This window comes from Oncorhynchus keta, chromosome 1, assembly GCF_023373465.1.
Source record: "Oncorhynchus keta strain PuntledgeMale-10-30-2019 chromosome 1, Oket_V2, whole genome shotgun sequence".
Lineage (NCBI taxonomy): Eukaryota > Metazoa > Chordata > Actinopteri > Salmoniformes > Salmonidae > Oncorhynchus > Oncorhynchus keta.
Genome location: NC_068421.1, coordinates 20,412,289 through 20,432,902, shown reverse-complemented (window position 1 = coordinate 20,432,902; position 20,614 = coordinate 20,412,289). Strand labels below are relative to the sequence as shown.

Sequence of the window (20,614 nt, the reverse complement as noted above, 5' to 3'; positions counted from 1 at the left end):
TCGGAACACTTTTCTGTAGTCATTCATTACAGCTGCAGTGTATATATTGTATATATCAACGATGTCGCTCTTGCTGTGGGTGATTCCCTGATCCACCTCTACGCAGACGACACCATTCTATATACATCTGTCTTTGGACACCGTGTTAACTAACCTCCAAACGAGCTTCAATGCCATACAACACTCCTTCCGTGGCCTCCAACTGCTCTTAAACGCTAGCAAAACTAAATGCATGCTTTTCAACCGTTTGCTGCCCGCACCCGCCCGCCCGACTAGCATCACTACTCTGGACGGTTCTGACCTAGAATATGTGAACAACTACAAATACCTAGGTGTCTGGCTAGACTGTAAACTCTCCTTCCAGACTCATATCAAACATCTCCAATCTAAAATCAAATCTAGAATCGGCTTTCTATTTTGCAGCAAAGCCTCCTTCACTCTCGCCGCCAAACTTACCCTAATAAAACTGACTATCCTACCAATCCTCGACTTCGATGTCATCTACAAAATAGCTTCCAATACTCTACTCGGACTGCATCCAATTTGCTATCACAGTACGATCCGTTTTGTTACCAAAGCACCTTATACCACCTACCACTGCGACCTGTATGCTCTAGTCGGCTGGTCCTCGCTACATATTCATCGCCAGACCCACTGGCTCCAGGTCATCTACAAGTCTATGCTAGGTAATGCTCCGCCTTTATCTCAGCTCACTGGTCACGATAACACCCACCCCTAGCACGCGCTCCAGCAGGTATATCTCACTGGTCATCCCCATAGCCAACACCTTCTTTGGCTGCCTTTCCTTCCAGTTCCCTGATGCCAGTGACTGGAACAAATTGCAAAAATCGCTGAAGCTAGAGACTTATTTCCCTCACTAACTTTAAACATCAGCTATCTGAGCAGCTAACTGATCGCTGCAGCTGTACATAGTCCATCTGAAAATAGCCCACCCAATCTACCTATGTCATCCCCATATTGTTTTTATATACCTTGCTGCTCTTTTGCACACCAGTATCACTACTTACACACCATCATCTGCTCAACTATCACTCCAGTGTTAATCTGCTGAATTGTAATTACTTTGCTACAATGGCCTATTTATTGCCATACCTCATGTCATTTGCACACACTGTATATAGACTTTCTTTTTTTTGTGTGTTGACTGTACGCTTGTTTATTCTGTGTAACTCTGTATTGTTGTTTCTGTCACATTGCTTTGCTTTATCTTGGTCAGGTCGCAGTTGTAAATGAGAAATTGTTCTCAACTAGTTTACCTGGTTAAATAAAGGTGAAATAAAAAAATAAATTAAAGTGCTGGTTGTATTGTGAGGGAGATCACACACTTTATGGCTTATAACAGTATTGAACAAAGTGTTGACCATGCTGAGTAACAACTTAACATGAACTTACTCATAAAAACAGCAGCTCTTTGCTGTATTCATTGAATCTCTCTCGACATGGTTTTACATTTTTGAAATCTCACAGTATAAACTTTGCTGTGTGCAAAGCTTTTTTTATTCTACCTTTTTATTTCAACAAGGAACACAGACTGAGACCATGGCTAGTGGAAACTGTGCAAGACATGGTGATCTATCTGATTGGCCAGCGCTGGGCCTTTAGGTACATTTGATTTGCTCTCTGGGCTTGCCGGGTAGGCGGACTTCTACCATCAGACACGTAAAATGGGAACAATGCCTTCCCGGCACTAGGGCTGCTGACTCGAGTGCACCTACCGCCAACAACTCGAGAGGAGAAAAAAAAAAAAAAAGGAACGCAAGGCTTTATCATTGTTTTTTTAACATAAATATTTGGTGATTGACAAGGAATGCCTTAGAGATCGACATTCATCGTGATTGACCTGTTGACCACAGGTCTACACCTTTACTCATCTCTCTTTGCCTGTTCATTATCTAATGCAAACAACTTCTGTGAATATCGAATTGTCTGCATTCTGTGCACTATAATGTATTAGTGACTAATGCTGAACTGGAACAGCTAGTCTAAGAGTATGCCCAACCATTGTCATTGGTCATGCCTTTCCATTGGTCCATTTGAAAATACCCATCTACTTCGTTGGGCAATGGATATTCTGTAATGATCAATATCTACTCTGGAAACCTGACTGGACTAGAAACCTAAATACAAATAATTATCAGAGAATGGCATGATCCAAGATATTCACTACAGTGAAGTTGAGTGCTGTTTATTAACCCCACTACGTAATAGGAAGACCTAGAATAGGTGTGTGTGTGTATATGTTTTACTTGAGCTCATATTTGAAGTTGGTTAGTTCAGTGTCATCATCCTGTCTATGGAACTAAGACCCTCCCAAGTCCTTTCTTCTCCATATTAATACACTTACACACGCGATAGTGCCCAAGAATAGAAGCCGGAACTAATTCATTATGCAGTACTCCCTTTAATATATCCATTCCTCACCCCCTCCTGGGAGGTTGGGAAGTCTATGGACAGCAGTTTGTTTCCACAGCAGATTTTATAAGCCCATAGTTTGTACTTGTGTTATGCATCCATCCACCCCTCTGATGTGATTTATTTAGACAAAAAACAGATGATCAAATAGCTGTGCTGCTGCAAGGCAGAGAAGGCAGCAGTGTCTGATCCTCAGCTAAACCCTACAGTACCCTGAAGCTCCTCAGCCAGGACTAGTCTTGCTCCACCACATGGCTCAGCCTGATTTTGGTCTGGTCACGGAGCTGCACCACAGGGCCAGATGGGGCATGACAGGGTGGTCTTGACAAGCCCCCTGCCCTTCTCACTGCAGTTCCACTAATAACATGAAGCACAGCCCCCTCCTACGATGCAAATAAACAGCTGTCTAGAGCAGCAGAGCTCACATCGCCCTGATTGCATGCTGATGAGTGTAATTAACATGTATTTCAAATCCCTCCTAAAACAGCGCTGCTCACAAAGACAGCCCATAGGATCACTGCAATTAAAACCTGTGCAGTGGGAGGACTAGCAAGTCAGGCAAAGCCTTCAATTGAGAAACATGTTGATAATATTGCATTCTAATCTCCATTTGTAATAATTTTCATTAATCACCAAGCCATGTTTACTAACAGTTTAAACTCATATCCTCGGTTGTAATCTTGTGTACAGATCAATTATTTACACTCTTGATAACATCTTGGATTGTTTCACTTTCAGATTGTAATCGACATGCATTTTTCAGAGTAAACTTGATCAGCATGCTCATTCATTCCCAAGGAGGACTGTGACACATACAGTATGGAGCCAGCCAGGCCCAGGCTTAATGTTCATGTCATTATTGTTATTATTACAGCTGATATGTGTTGCTGCTGAGCCAGCAGGATCTTTCAGTCAATTAATCTGTGATTAGTCAGAGTAGACCCAGGCCAAAACTGACTCCTGCCCCGCCTGCCTAGTCCTTTAAATTATGACTAGATTGTAATTTAGCTCTGACCTTGTAGGTATCGATGGAAGCTACAAGAGGCACAGTTGTCATTGGAAACAGGATTTGACAATGGCAATTCTAATTTGTGTCTTGGCTTGGTATCAAAGCACTGAAAGGGCTTGTCATTGTACGGTGCCGGGGCGGACTGGGACCAAAAATCGGCCCTGGCGTTTCTAACACAAGTACATCCCCCCTTGAGGCCACCACACCAGACATTTTTTCCCCTTGAGGCCTCCATTACTATAATAAAACTTGTTTTTCAACCGCTCCACAAATTTCTTGTTAACAAACGATAGTTTTGGCAAGTCGGTTAGGACATCTACTTAGTATGACACAAGTCATTTTTCCAACAATTGTTTTCAGACAGATTATTTCACTCTATCACAATTCCAGTTGGTCAGAAGTTAACGTACACTAAGTTGACTGAGCCTTTAATCTACCCATCGTGGCCATAAGAAGTTAAACAGCTTGGAAAATTCCAGAAAATTATGTCATGGCTAGAAGTTTCTGCTAGGCTAATTGAGATAATTTGAGTCAATTAGAGGTGTACCTGTGGATGTATTTCAAGGCCTACCTTCAAACTCAGTGCCTCTTTGCTTGACATCATGGGAAAATCAAAAGAAATCAGCCAAGACCTCAGAAAACAATTCTGGTTCATCCTTGGGAGCAATTTCCAAATGTCTGAAGGTACCACGTTCATCTGTACAAACAATAGTACGCATGTATAAACACATGGGACCACGCAGCCGTCATACTGGTCAGGAAAGAAACGTGTTTTGTCTCCTAGAGATTAACATACTTTTGTGCGAGAAGTACAAATCAATTACAGAACAACAGCAAAGGGCCTTGTGAAGATGCTGGAGGAAACGGGTACAAAAGTATCTATATCCACAGTAAAACGAGTCCTATATCGACATAACCTGAAAGGCCGCTCAGCAAGGAAGAAGCCACTGCTCCAAAACCACCATAAGAAAAGCCAGATTTACGGTTTGCAACTGTACATGGGGACAAAGATTGAACTTTTTGGAGAAATGTCCTCTGGTCTGATGAAACAAAAATAGAACTGTTTGGCCAAAATGACCATTGATGTGTTTGGAGGAAAAAGGGGGAGGCTTGCAAGCCGAAGAACGCCACCCTGTCCGTGAAGCCGGGAGGTGGCAGCATCATGTTGTGGGGGTGCTTTTCTGCAGGAGGGACTGGTGCACATCACAAAAAAAGATGTCGTCATGAGGCAGGAAAATTGTGGCTATATTGAAGCAACATCTAAAGACATCAGTCAGGATATTAAAGCTTGGTTGCAAATGGGTCTTCCAAATGGACAATGACCCCAAGCATACTTCCAAAATTGTGTCAAAATGGCTTAAGGACAACAAAGTCAAGGTATTGGAGTGGCCATCACAAAGCCCTAGCCTCAATCCTATAGACAATTTGTGGGCAGAACTGAAAAGGCGTGGGTGAGCAAGGCCTTCAAACGTGACTCAGTTACACCAGCTCTGTCAGGACGAATGGGCCAAAATGTATCTAACTTATTGTGGGAAGCTTGTGGAAGGCTACCCGAAGTAGACCCAAGTTAAACAATTTCAATGCAATGCTACCAAATACTAATTGAGTGCATGTACTTTTTTGACCCACTGGGAATGTGATGAAAGAAATTTAAAGCTGAAATAAGTAATTCGGTCTATTTTAAGAATGTGAAATGTCTGAATAATAGTTTTAAGTGTTGATCCTAACTGACCTAAGAAGGGAATTTTTACTAGGATTAAATGTCAGGAATTGTGAAAAACTGAGTTTAAATGTACTTGACTAAGGTGTATGTAAACTTCCGACTTCAACTGTAGGTACATGACGTAATGACGCCACGTAAAACTTCCCAACCTAGTCCACAATGTCTGCTGTGTGGATCGATCAGCCAACAAGTCGAGCAGTTATTTGAAATAGTAAGAACATTTCAGCGAGACGACTCCGATGAAATTCATTAAAGCCAAGAAAATATAATTCATTGCCCTTGACAGTGAACCGTTCTCAGTCGTGGGTGATGTTAGCTTTCACCAACTGGGCGAGCACCAATACACAACCAAGTGCGCTATTTTTCAGATGTTGCCCTAACGGAGTTAAACAGTAATAGCGTCACTGCTATTAGCTTCATGACATGCATACTCATCGCTGCAACTCCCGTATGGACTCGGGAGAGCCGAAAGTCGAGAGCCGTGCGTCCTCCGAAACACAACCCAACCAAGCCACACAGCTTCTTGACACAATGCCCACATAACCCTGAAGCCATCCTCACCAATGTGTCGGAGGAAACACCATGCACCTGGCGACGTACACTGCGCCCTGCCCGCCACAGGAGTCGCTAGTACGCAATGGGGCAATGACATCCCTTCCGGCTAAACCCTCCCCTAACCCGGACGACACTGGGCCAAACATGTGCGCCTCCCCATGGGTCTCCCGGACATGGCCAGCTACGACAGAGCCTGGACTCGAAACCAGAATCTCTAGTGGCATAGCTAGCACTGTGATGCAGTGCCTCAGACCACTGCGCCCCCGGGAGGCCATTGTAGACTTAACTAAAGAGATACATCAAGAAGCTTTAATATTCTGGGGGAATTGTTGAATTGAAGTTGAGCAATATTCCAATTGTAGGCCTATTTCTGTAAAGGGGTAATGAAATCAATCTGCCATAATTAATTTATTTCCCTGTCCTTCAGAATCAATTTAAGTACCTTTTCAAACATTTCCATCCTTCTTCCATTCCCAATTTAACTGAATTGAAAAGACCCCATCCAATAAATCCCACAGTATCAATACACCACTAAACGCACATTCGTAACCAGTAAATGGTGTGTGCGTGCTGGTGAACCGTAGGTCCAGAACACACATGAACTGGCCTCACTTATTATCTTGAACTCGTTTATGGCCTAATCCAATTACATTAATACCTCAAACTGCCGAATATCACTAACTGCTCTCCTCCCTCAATCTCAGGGGACCTTTCAAATCAAAATAATGAAACCGCTCTTTCAGAAAAGTGTACATTCCGTTAGCATTCACTGTGCAATATTTTAATCAGCAATCCAAAAGTATTAATTATAAACTAAACCTATTAATTGTAAATTCTGTCCTTACTCCAATCATGAAATGTTTGTTTTAAACCACCCCATCCTTTATTTAGCATGTACTACCCTTAGACACGGCGACATTATCTCACCACCGAGTCTAACACTGGTCTTCTTACCTCATTATTCTCCATAACCACCACATAAAACATTTTAAAGTTCATTTTAGGTTTGGTAACCCCTATACCAATTCCTCTTGACCCCTCCACCCTTTCAAACATTCTAGAATCAATTCCAGAATAAGACTACATAAAACGTAACTCTATTTAAAAATAAAACCACAATGTCTCGTATCAGAAAAAACTAAACAAGGCATGTTTGGCCATCTAATTTAAATGTGTTGCCTTTAGAGTCCATTCCCCTGGCATTTCGCCTAGATTCTTCAACCCAAAATAAGTTTTCCTGTGGCAAATTTAGCCAATTTCCCATCGTCAGGAATCCACAATATTTCATCCCTGGCTTCATTCAACTAAAAAGTCAGGTAAAATGTGATCTCATAAGTCTTCCTTCACATCGAAACCGTAATCGCTATGAATCATTTATCGATTGAACAGAGCCTATACACCGCTAGGTGAAAGTTTAATTCCTGCTACTTTCCGGAGGACTTTCAGAAGTTTTTCAGTCTTTTTGTTACAGCTTTGATGCACCTGTGCTGACCTCGCCTTCTGGTTGGAAGCAGGGTGAACAGGTAGTGACTCAATCTTTTTTTGCCTTCCTGTGACATCGGGTGTTGTAGGTGTCCTGGAGGGCAGGTAGTGTGCCCCTGGTGATGCGATGTGCAGACCGCACCACCCTCTAGAAAGCCATGCGGTTGTGGGCGTTTCAGTTGCCGTACCAGTCGGTGATGCAGCGCGACAGAATGCTCTCAATTGTGTACCTGTAAAAGTTAGTGAGGGTTTTAGGAGACAAGCCAAATTGGTCAGCCTCTTGAGGTTAGAGGCACTGTAGCGCCTTCTTCACTGCACAGTCTGTGTGCGTGGACCATTTCAGTTTGTCGGTGATATGTACACAAGGAACAAAAAACTTCCCTCCACCTCTGCTGTCCCGTCGATGTGCTCCCTCTGCTGTTTCCTGAAGTCCACAGTAATCTCTTGTTATGCAGACATTGAGTGGGGTTATTTTCCTGACACCACACTCCAAGGGCCCTCACCTCCTCCCTGTAGGCTGTCTTGTTGTTGTTGGTAGTCAAGCCTACCTATGTAGTGTTGTCTGCAAACTTGATGATTGAGTTGGAGGTGTGCATGGCCACGCAGTCGTGGGTGAACAGGGAGTACAGTACGGGGCTGAGAACGCAGCCTTGTGGGGCTCCAGAGTTGAGGATCAGCAGAGTGGAGATGTTTCCTACCTTAAACACCTGGGGGAGGCCTGTCAGGAAGTCCAGGACCCAGTTGCACAGGGTGGGGTCGAGACACAGGGTCTCAAGCTTAATGATGAATGTGAAAGGTACTATGGTGTTGAATGCTGAGATGTAGTCAATGAACAGCATTCTTGCATGGGTATTTCTCTTGTTGAGATAGGATAGGGCAGTGTGATGGTGATTGCATCGTTTGTGGACTGGGTCTAAGGTGGAGGTGATAGGATCCTTGACTAGTCTCTCAAAGCACTTCATGATGACAGAAGTGAGTGCTATTGGGCGATAGTTATTTAGTTCAGTTACCTTAGCTTTCTTGGGAACAGGAACAATGGTGGCCACATTGAAGCTTGTGGGGACAGCAGACTGGGATAGGGATTGATTGAATATGTCCGTCAACACACCAGCCAGCTGGTCTGTGCATGATCTGAGGACGTGGCTAGGGATGCCGTCTGGGCCGGCAGCCTTGCAAGGGTTAACATGTTTAATTTATTTTACTCACGTTGGCCACGGAGGAGGAGAGCCCACAGTCTTTGGTAGCGGGCCGTGTTGGTGGCACTGTATTGTCATGAAAGAGCGCAAAGAAGTTGTTTAATTTGTCTGGGAGCAAGACGTCGATGTCCACAACGAGGCTGGTTTTCTTTTTGTAATCCGTGATTGTCTGTAGACCCTGCCACATATGTCTTGTGTTCGAGCCGGTGAATTCCGACTCCACTTTGTCTCTATAACATAACATTGAATGTTGTGCAATGTAACAACAATATTTAGACTTAGGGTTGCCACCCGTTTGAGAAAATACGGAAAAGTTCTGTGTTTCACTGAAAGAATAAACATTTTGTTTTTGAAATGATAGTTTCCGGATTTGATATGATAGTTTCCGCCTCTATCTAACAGTACACTTCAAGTGACCCTCGTTCAAGATGGCCGTACTTCTTCATTACACAAAGGAATAACCTAATACAATTTCTAAAGACTGTTGACATCCAGTGGAAGCGACAGGAACTGCAAGAAGGTCCCTTTAGTTTTTTTGCACTTGTGATTTCATGAATATGAATATTTTCTAGTAATATTATTTGACTGTGGCGCTATGCTATTCAGCGTTGCTGATGACAATTATCCTGGATCTGGTATGGGTGGTTCAGAGAGGTTAAGGTTTTCTGGGCTAACGATGTAAGAAATAATACATACAAAAACTAAATAATGCACAGTTTCCTAAGGACTTGAAGCGAAGCTGCCATCTCTAACTGCGCTATCTTTCTTTTCTCATTCAGTGCGTGAATAAGGGTGGGGCATGTTGCTATTCAAATTTCATCTGTCTTGCTGACTGATGTTCAAATGTCATCTCAGTGAAATACCCACAACAACCAACCTTGCACCGGTCTTGTGTCCTAATGGATACAATATTTCCTTTTAGAATGTATTGTAGGCAATACTAATGTTTCTGTTTTCTTGTTGCTCTCCCATGCAGGTTTCCTGTTTGGTCAATGGGATGTTAGAGGTCTGGAGGCGTGCCAGAACTGAAGGAGCATGGTGAAGCACCAACCCCTGCAGGTTTACGAGAGGCAGCTGTGTTTGTCATGTCTCACAGGGATCTATGGGTGCCGGTGGAAACGGTACCAACGGTCACATGATGACACCACTAAGGTGAGTTCTGCCTAGAACACCTTACGTTTGTACCTAAATGACCATAATGGACATGGCATGTTGGTATATGGAAGTTAGTAATTTCTGGAAGATCTATTTTTGGCCAAATGTCAGTTGGTTGACTGGAGCGAGTGTAATCAAATGGTACCAGACAGTCCACTTTCTTTTTTTCGTTCCAAGTTCACTGCAGGATTACAGCACCACACTGCATCTTATATCTCACTATTAATTAAAAACACTCTAATTTGGCGTGTCTGTGAGAGCGTGCAGTGCATGTGGACAGGATTCCTCCCTGCCATCCATTACCCATGCCCCATCTTTCAAGATGCATTTATAAAAAGCCATGCAGGCCCACTGTTCCCTGGGTGCCGAAAATGTGGATGTCATTTATGCCAGCCCCCCCCGCACCTCTGATTCAGAAGGGTTGTTTTAAATGCGGAAGACACATTTCAGTTGAGTGCATTCAGTTGTATAGCTGACTAGGTATCCCCTTTTCCCTTTCCCATCCCCTCTGTAATAACCTGTCCTTGGGCTGTCACTGGAGGTGCCTTTGGCCTTGCAGAGCACCTACATGTCCTGGAACTATGTTTTATGTCTGGATGTGCTGCAGATAGTATTCCATTTTTTTTATCAAGCATTCAGAGCCTCCCCTTGGTCACATTCATCGCAACGTTTATTTGTTTAAGTAGGTTTTCCATAATGCCAAGCAGCCCTGGTCTGTCAGATTTAGTACCACATGGTAATTGGAGCACAATAGTCCACCATCACCTAGCTAGCCTGGGACAAGTAGACAGAGCTGAGAGGGCTGAAACCTGTGTGTGAAATATAACGTACCGTAAATGTTTTAAGTGGTATAGAAATGTGATATACAGTGCCGTCGGAAAGTATTTAGGCCCCTTGACTTTTTCCACATTTTGTAACATTACAGCCTTATTGCAAAATTTGTTTAAAAAAAAGTGAATAATCAATCTGAGCACAATACCCCTTTAATGACAAAGGAAAAACAGGTTTTTGTAAATGTTTGCAAATTTATTAAATTAGAAACTATCACATTTACTTAAGTATTCAGACCTTGTTGAAAGCACCATTTGGTAACGATTACAGCAGGGTGTCTTATTGGCTATGACGCTAGAAGCTTGGCACACCTGTGTTTGGGTAGTTTCTCCAATTATTTTCTGAAGAGCCTCTGTCAGGTTGGATGGGGAGGGTTGCTGCCTTTTGGCACCTAAAGGATGATCAATGGAAACAGGATGTACCTGAGCTCATCGCAAAGGGGCTGAATATTTACGAAAATGTTTCTATTTTTATATACATTTGTAAAAATGTCTAAACCTGTTTTCTCTTCGTCATTATTGAGTATTGTGTGTAGATTTGAAATGTATGGAAGGATCCATACGGGGAGGGAGAAAGGTAAAACGCATCAATCAATCAGTCAAATGTATGTATAAAGCCCTTCTTACATCAGCTGATGTCACAAAGTGCTGTACAGAACCCCAGCCTAAAACTCCAAACAGCAAGCAATGCAGGTAGAAGCACGGTGGCTAGGAAAAACTCCCTAGAAAGGCTGTAAAGTAAGAAGAAACCTAGAGGGGAACCAGGCTATGAGGGGTGGCCAGTCCCCTTCTGGCTCTGCTGGGTGGCGGTTATAACAGAACATGGCCGAGATTTTCAAATGTTCATAGATGACCAGCAGGGTCAAGTAATAATTATCACATTGGTTGTAGAGGGTGCAACGGGTCAGCACCTCAGGAGTAAATGTCAGTCGGCTTTTCATAACCGATCATTCAGAGTATCTATACCGCTCCTGCTGTCTCTAGAGAGTTGAAAACAGCAGGTCTGAGACAAGGTAGCATGTCCGGTGAAACTGGAGCAGCAGCACAACCAGGTGGACTGGGGACAGCAAGGAGTCATCAGGCCAGGTAATCTTGAGGCATGGTCCTAGTGCTTAGGTTTTCTGAGAGAAAGAGACAGAATACTTAAATTCACACCGGGCACTGGATAAGACAAGATAAATACTTCAGATATAACAGACTGACCCTAGCCCCCGACACCAACTACTGCAGCATAAATACTGGAGACTGAGACAGGAGGGGTCGGGAGACACTGTGGTCCCATCTGACGATACCCCTGGACAGGGCCAAACAGGCAGGATATAACCCCACCCACTTTGCCAACGCACAACCCTCACACCACTAGAGGGATATCTCCGACCACCAACTTACTATCCTGAGACAAGGCTAAGTATAGCCCACGAAGATCTCCCCCGTGGCACGAACCCAAGGGGGGCGCCAACCCGGACAGGAAGATCACATAAACCTTGCCTGGTTCACCAACTACTTCTCAGACAGAGTTCAGTGTGTCAAATCGGAGGGCCTGTTGTCCAGACCTCTGGCAGTCTCTATAGGGGTACCACAGGGGTCAATTCTCGGGCTGACTCTTTTCTCTGTATATATCAACGATGTTGCTCTTGGTGTGGGTGATTCCCTGATCCACCTCTACGCAGACGACACCATTCTGTATACATCTGACCCTTCTTTGGACACTGTTAACTAACCTCCAAACGAGCTTCAATGCCATACAACACTCCTTCCGTGGCCTCCAACTGCTCTTAAACGCTAGTAAAACCAAATGCATGCTTTTCAACCGTTCGCTACCCGCCCGCCCGTCCAGCAGCAATACTCTGGACGGTTCTGACTTAAAATATGTGGACAACTTACAAATACCTAGGTGTCTGATTAGACTGTAAACTCTGCTTCCAGACTCCAATTTAAGCATCTCCAATCCAAAATTAAATCAAGAATCGGCTTCCTATTTCGCAACAAAGCATCCTTCACTCACGCTGCAAAACATACCCTCTTAAAACTGGCTATCCTACTGATCTTCGACTTCGGCGACGTCATTTACAAAATATCTTCCAATACTCTACTCAGCAAACTGCATCCAGTTATCACAGTGCCATCCGTTTTGTCACCAAAGCCCAATATACTACCCACCACTGCGACCTTTATGCTCTAATCGGCTGGCCCTCGCTACATATGGCTCCAGGTCATCTATAAGTCTATGCTAGGTCACTCGTCACTCAGCTCACTGGTCACGGTAACAAAACCCACCCGTAGCACGCGCTCCAGCAGGTATATCTCACTGGTCATCCCCAAAGCCAACATCTCCTTTGGCTGCCTTTCTTTCCAGTTCTCTGCTGCCCATGACTGGAACGAATTGCAAAAATCACTGAAGCTGGAGACTTATTTCTCTTACTAACTTTAAACATCAGCTATCTGAGCAGCTAACTGCAGCTGTACATTGCCCATCTGTAAATAACCCACCCAATCTACTTCCCTCATCCCCATATTGTTTTTATTTACTTTTCTGCTCTTTTGTACACCAGTATTTCTACTTGCACATCATCTGCTCATCTATCACTCCAGTGTTAATTTGCTAAATTGTAATTACTCTGCTACCATGGCTTATTTATTGCCTTACTCCTCGCCATTTGCGCACTCTATATATATACTTTATTTTTTTTCTATTGTGTTATTGACTGTACGCTTGTTTATTCCATGTAACTTTGTTTGTGTCGCACTGCTTTGCTTTATCTTGGCCAGGTTGCAGTTGTAAATGAGAACTTGTTCTCAATCAGCCTACCTGGTTAAATCAAATGAAATTAACTCTACCCACTTAAGTGACGCACCCCTCCTAGGGACGGCTTGGTAGACCACCAGTAAGCCAGTGACTCAGTCCCTGTAAATAGGGTTTGAGGCAGAGAATCCCAGTGGAGAGAGAGGAACCAGCCAGGCAGAGAGAGCAAGGGCTGTTCGTTGCTCCAGTGCCTTTCCGTTCACCTTCACACCCCTGGGCCAGACTACACTCAATCATAGGACCGACTGAAGAGATGAAAACTCTCTAAAGACTTAAAGGTCGAGACCGAGTCTGCCTCTCCCACATGGATAGGCAGACCATTCCGTAAAAATGGAGCTCTGTAGGAGAAAGCCCTGCCTCCAGCTGTTTGCTTAGAAATTCTAGGGACAGTAAGTAGGTCTGCGTCTTGTGACCGTAGCGTACGTTTAGGTATGTACGGCAGGACCAAATCGGAAAGATGGGTAGGATCAAGCCCATAATGCTTTGTAGGTTAGCAGTAAAACCTTGAAATCAGCCCTAGTCTTAACAGAAAGCCAGTGTAAAGAGGCTCGCACTGGAGTAATATGATCACATTTTTTGGTTCTAGTCAAGATTCTAGCAGTGGTGTTTAGCATTATTGAAGTTTATTAGGTACTTTATCTGGGTAGCCGGAAAGTAGAGCATTGCAGTAGTCTAACCTCGAAGTGATAAAAACATGAATACATTTTTCTGCATCATTTTTGGATAGAAAGTTTATGATTTTTGCAATGTTACGTAGATGTCCTTGAAAGCTGTCCTTGAAACAGTTTTATTTGAGACGACTGTACAACCATCAAGATTAATTGTCAGATTCAACAGAATATCTCTTTGTTTCTTGGGACCTAGAACTAGCATCTATCTCTGTTTTGACCGAGTTTAAAAGTAGAAATTTCCCTTCGGGTTTGGCATACAATTTGACACACTGAAACATGTATTGCAGTGGAATCCTACATCTCACGTGCATCTCAATCAAAAATATGTCCAAGTACCCTTTTTCTAGTTATAGGAATGACCTCTCGTCCTGTGAGCTTAGCATGCAAACTCTGCTGAGTGGTGGATGGATGAGCTATACGTTTTGACCTTTCATTCCTACCCTATTTGTTTTCAGTAAGGTAATGCTGCATGAGTTCTTTAAATCTTCAGATAGATGGAGCACATTCATGTTTGACAGGTCGAAGGCCACATGGAGAATTTATTTTCATCCTTTGGTGGGAATAGCAATCTGGTTTCCGAGCCGGTCACGGGTGCACCTCAGCCACACTCAAGGTACTAAATGATATCATAACCGCCATCGATAAAAGACAGTACTGTGCAGCCGTCTTCATCGACCTCGCCAAGGCTTTCGACTCTGTCAATCACCAAATTCTTATCGGCAGACTCAACAGCCTCGGTTTTTCGGATGACTGCCTTGCCTGGTTCACCAATTACTTTGCAGACAGAGTTCAGTGTGTCAAATCAGAGGGCATGCTGTCCGGTCCTCTGGCAGTCTCTATGGGGGTGCCACAGGGTTCAATTCTCGGGCCAACTCTTTTCTCTGTATATATCAATGATGTTGCTCTTGCTGCGGGCGATTCCCTGATCCACCTCTACGCAGACGACACCATTCTATATACTTTCGGCCCGTCATTGGACACTGTGCTATCAAACCTCCAAACGAGCTTCAATGCCATACAGCACTCCTTCCGTGGCCTCCAACTGCTCTTAAACGCGAGTAAAACCAAATGCATGCTTTTCAACCGATCGCTGCCTGCACCCGCATGCCCGACTAGCATCACCACCCTGGATGGTTCCAACCTTGATTATGTGGACATCTATAAGTACCTAGGTGTCTGGCTAGACTGCAAACTCTCCTTCCAGACTCACATCAAACATCTCCAATCAAAAATCAAATCCAGAGTCGGCTTTCTATTCCGCAACAAAGCCTCCTTCACTCACGCTGCCAAGCTTACCCTAGTAAAACTGACTATCCTACCGATCCTCGACTTCGGCGATGTCATCTACAAAATGGCTTCCAACACTCTACTCAGCAAACTGGATGCAGTCTATCACAGTGCCATCCGTTTTGTCACTAAAGCACCTTATACCACCCACCACTGCGACTTGTATGCTCTAGTCGGCTGGCCCTCACTACATATTCGTCGCCAGACCCACTGGCTCCAGGTCATTTACAAGTCCATGCTAGGTAAAGCTCCGCCTTATCTCAGTTCACTGGTCACGATGGCAACACCCATCCGTAGCACGCGCTCCAGCAGGTGTATCTCACTGATAATCCCTAAAGCCAACACCTCATTTGGCCGCCTTTCGTTCCAGTACTCTGCTGCCTGTGACTGGAACGAATTGCAAAAATCGCTGAAGTTGGAGACTTTTATCTCCCTCACCAACTTCAAACATCAGCTATCCGAGCAGCTAACCGATCGCTGCAGCTGTACATAGTCTATAGGTAAATAGCTCACCCTTTTTCACCTACCTCATTCCCATACTGTTTTTACTGTTTTTATTTATTTACTTTTCTGCTCTTTTGCACACCAATATCTCTACCTGTACATGCCCATCTGATCATTTATCACTCCAGTGTTAATCTGCAAAATTGTATTATTCGCCTACCTCCTCATGCCTTTTGCACACATTGTATATAGACTGCCCATTTTTTTCTACTGTGTTATTGACTTGCTAATTGTTTACTCCATGTGTAACTCTGTGTTGTCTGTTCACACTGCTATGCTTTATCTTGGCCAGGTCGCAGTTGCAAATGAGAACTTGTTCTCAACTAGCCTACCTGGTTAAATAAAGGTGAAATAAAAAAAAATAAATAAAAAAATAGGATCCTGTGGCTGTGTTTCCTGTTGTCTCTGAGACTGGTAGATATGGTACTGCAGAGTCAGCTGTGTGTTTGTGTGTCGCCTTGGCCACCATGGTCATGTGTGGCGGGCGCGTTGGCCCACTGGGGGGGAATTGGCCAATCAGCAGCCTGTCTGTGTATAGTACCACAGGATTATATTGGACCTGCTGTGGTGCTACTCTGTGTGTTTACCAGTCTCCTCCTTTGCCAGAATCTGCATTCCAACCTGACTCCCACTATGCCATGTTTCAGTAGCATATTTTTCTGCTTCTTCCCATCAGCCTATTATTATGGAAGTACTGTACTTTTGAATGCTGCTAACTAAGCATGAATAACTATTCAGTATAATGAATAAAAACTCAGTAAAAGTATAACTGTAAAAATTAAGTTAAATTGGATGTCTACAGTCTACAAATTGGCATTAAATTTTTTTTGCGTTTTGTGTAACTTATTTTTTTACTTATTGTGTACATAATGTTTCTGCTACAGTCTATGACCGAAAATAACTTCTGGACATCAGAAAAACGATTACTCACCACGGACTGAAGAAATGTTTTCCTTTAATGAGTCTGACGAGAAGGATATCCTGCTTTCACTTGAACAGGCCCAGATCCACGCCTATTGGCTGTCCTTCTGAGACGCCGGGGGCGAGCGAGTAAACTCCCACTGCCATCTGTTCTTCTTGCTAACGTGCAATCATTAAAAAATCTCATTGATGACCGGTTATTAAGATTATCCTACCAACCAAGATTATCCTACCTTCATTCGGACACCAAGACTTGTCCGAACGAAGAAATGGACAATATAGAGCTGGCGGGATTTTCAATGCACCGGCAGAACAGAGACACTACCTCTGGAAAGACAAGGGGTGGGGGTGTGTCTTTCTGTCAATAACAGCTGGTATGTGATGTCTAATATTAAAGAAGTCTCGAGGTATTGCTCGCCTGAGGTAGAGTACCTTATGTTAAGTTGTCGACCAAACTATCTACCAAGGGTTCTCGTCTGTATTATTCGTAGCAGTCTATTTACCACTACAGGACCACTAGCACAGACTGGAATGTGTTCTGGGATTTATCCAATGGCATTGAGGAATACACCACTTCAGTCATCAATAAGTGCATCGACGATGTCTTCCCCACAGTGACTGTACGTACATATCCCAAACAGAAGCCATGGACTACAGGCAACGTCCGCATCGAGCTAAAGGCTAGAGCTGCCTCTTTCAAGGAGCTTATAAGAAATCCAGCTATGCCCTCAGACGAACCATCAAACAAGCAAAGCGTCAAGACAGGATTAAGATTGAATCCTACTACAAGTGCTTTGACAGGCTGGTCATGGCTCACATCAACAGCATCCTCCCAGACACCCTAGACCCATTCCAAATCGCATACCGCCCCAACAGATCCACAGATGACGCAATCCCAATCGCACTCCACACCGCCCTTTCTCACCTGGACAGAAAGAACCACTATGTGAGAATGCTGTTCATCGACTACAGCTCAGCATTCAACACCATAGTGCCCACGAAGCTCATCACTAAGCTAAGGATTCTGGGACTAAACCCTCAATCTGGATCCTGGACTTCCTGACGGGCCGCCGCTAGGTGGTAAGAGTAGGCAACAATATGTCTGCCACGCTGATCCTTATAACTGGGGCCCCTCAGGGGTGTGTACTTTGTCCCCTCCTGTATTCCCTGTTCACCCACGACTGCGTGGCCAAACACGACTCCAACACCATCAAGTTTGCTAATGACACAACAGTGGTAGGCCTGATCAAAGACAACGATGGGAGGATGTCAGAGAACTGGCAGTGTGGTGTCAGGACAACAACCTCTCCCACAATGTAAGCAAGAGAAAGGAGCTGATCGTGGACTACAGGAAAAGGCGGTCCGAACAGGCCCCCATTAACATCGACGGGGCTGTAGGGGAGCAAGTCGAGGGTTTCAAGTTCCTTGGTGTTCACCTCACCAATTAACTATCATGGTCCAAACATACCAAGACAGTAGTGTACACAACAAAACCTTTTCCCTCCCAGGAAACTGAAAAGATTTGGCATGGGCCCCCAGATCCTCAAAAGGTTCTACAGCTGCACCATCGAGAGCTTCCTGACCGGTGGCATCACTGTCTGGTTTGGCAACTGCACGGCATCTAAGCCGCTACAGAGGGTAGTGCGAATGGCCCAGTACATCACTGGAAAGTCAGAGGAAAGCCCATAAAATTGTCCGAGACTCCAGTCACCCAATTTATAGACTGATTTCTCTGCTACCGCACGGCAAGTACTACCGGAGTACCAAGTCTAGGACCAAAAGCCTCCCCAACCGCTTCTACCCCCAAGCCATTAGACTGCTGAACAATTCATAAAAATTGCCACCGGACAATTTACATTGACCCCCCCACCTTTGTATACTGCTGCTACTTGCTGTTTGTTTGTTACCTATGCATAGTCACTTAGCCCCCACCTACAAATTACCTCAACTAGCCTGTACCCCTGCACACTGATTCGGTACTGGTGCCCCGCTGTATATAGCCTCGCTATTGTTACTTTTATTATTACTTTGTTATTTTAGCCTACTTGGTAAATATATATATTTTTTAACTGCACTGTTGGTTAAGGGCTTTTAAGTAAGCATTTCACGGTTAAGTCTACACTTGCTGTATTCAGCACATGTGGCAAATAAAGTTTGATTTGATGTCCATTTATGCAGCTCCAACAGCCGAGGCCCTAGTGCTACAGCACCAAAGGGTCTCTGCAGAGATGGACTGACATCCAGGCCAACATTGAATATAATTGTGTCCCACATGGCAGAACAGACACACAGTCCCACACAAAGCCCTGGCCTACATTGTGAACCATTTTTGTTCTCTTTCAAATGAACAGGATGACTTTAAAGGGATACCTAGGGATTTAGGCAACGAGGCCCTTTATCTACTTCCCAGAGTCTGATGATCTCGTGGATACCATTTTTATGTCTCTGTTTGGAGTTTGAAGGAAGTTGCTAACTAGCGCTAGTGCAGTTGCTAACTAGCGCTAGTGCAGTTGCTAACTAGCGCTAGTGCAGTTGCTAACTAGCGCTAGTGCAGTTGCTAACTAGCGCTAGTGCAGTTGCTAACTAGCGCTAGTGCAGTTGCTAACTAGCGCTAGTGCAGGAACTGGAAGTCTGAGTATCTGCTAGCAGATACCATGGACTTCTTCACTGTGCTAATTAGCCTTGGCTTGTGAAACTACCTCTAACTTCCTTCATACTGGACACAGAGCCATGAAAATGCTATCCACAAGTTAATCTGACTGGGGAAGTAGGTAAATAGCCTTATTGCCAAAATCCCAAAGTATCCATTTAACTATGGATGCTGTGCTGCCTTGTATTGGAGGCCTATAGTCATCTCATATTGGCAGATCACCTGTTAAGTGTGCCAGCACTGCCTGGTCAGATGACATCATAGATGCATCTTTAATAGCAAATGTTACCAATCAGTGTTGCTAATCAAAAAATAGATCAGTTACATGATGTGATGTTTAAACATGACAGGCAGCGTCACTGAACCATGACCATGAGAAACCCAAGCTCTTAATGTGACATGGACTCCCTTCATAATGCTCAGATTCAGAACAGAACAGAAGTGGTTGTTGTTGTCATCTCCCCTACGAGCTGGATAATGAACAGGCCAGTGTTCCTGAGCCTCACTCTTTGTTAACTTGGTCTTTGTGTTAGTGGTTTGTAGAAAGGGCAGCCACGTCACTGGCACTGCAAGCTCATCTGCCCTCAGTAATAATTGAGTTTTTCCATTTAGCCAGTCTTTACCTGGAGCAGAATGGGTCTAGAAATAGGAACAAGCATAATTCTGTCGACTTGGTCTGTTAAATAAAATAAAGACACGTGAAACTGAAATCCTGCTCAAATCATTTGCTATCATCATTGTTTTATGTCGCAACTAAAGTCCGCACTAAACTAGAAAACCAGATGGGCAACATTCTAATATTGCAGGGAACATTCATGCAACATGCAGGGAGCATTCTCTTTGCTATCTTTTTCCTGTCTTCCTCTCAAGTCTTCCATTACTTCTTTAGTTCCCTGACAGAATAAAAGGTCAAAAGCTTCAACACCTCTGCAGAAAACACATTTACAGGCTGTAAGAGCTGTAGAAGTTACTGAGTAAACAAGCGTTAGGATGGTGTCTCTATATTCCTGTGGGACAGGGCCAAGAGGGCCTTGGAACACAAACCACGATGGGCAGTGATGGTGTTGGTGGGCCCAGGAGCGTTCTGTGATACAGGTGCGTATCCAGCACTCCTCCTCAGACTTCTGTGTGATGATTCTCTTCTATGAGACGACTAAACCAGTAGCCGCTAGGCTAGCTGAATGAGGGGTTGATGGTGATAGTCTGTCATGATCGTTAGTAGAGCTTTAGAGCGACTAGAAATCACAGTCCTAGGTTTTCTAATGTCTGATCATTTTAATGATGGAAATTTATTTTGATGGTAATTTGATTACGTGAAATGGAGTTTGACTAATTTAAGCACTATGTTCATATAAGACATTCAGGTAAGCAATTATATTAATACCCTTTGGTGGA

The 20,614-nt window shown here is 44.0% G+C and overlaps 1 protein-coding gene across 6 annotated transcripts in view; it reads left to right on the top strand.

Moving 5' to 3' along the window:
- Positions 1 to 20,614, top strand: part of LOC118394578 (glycerophosphodiester phosphodiesterase domain-containing protein 5-like) — a 122,922-nt gene that overhangs the window by 42,288 nt on the left and 60,020 nt on the right. For all 6 annotated transcript variants that reach the window (XR_008136380.1, XR_008136379.1, XR_008136378.1 and 3 more), the window contains exon 2: positions 9,375 to 9,550. Coding sequence is in view for 3 of the 6 variants with exons in the window: in XM_052518293.1 (XP_052374253.1) it covers positions 9,434 to 9,550 (117 nt within the window). In the remaining 3 variants the exon portion in view is untranslated. The remainder of the gene's footprint in view (positions 1 to 9,374; positions 9,551 to 20,614) is intronic.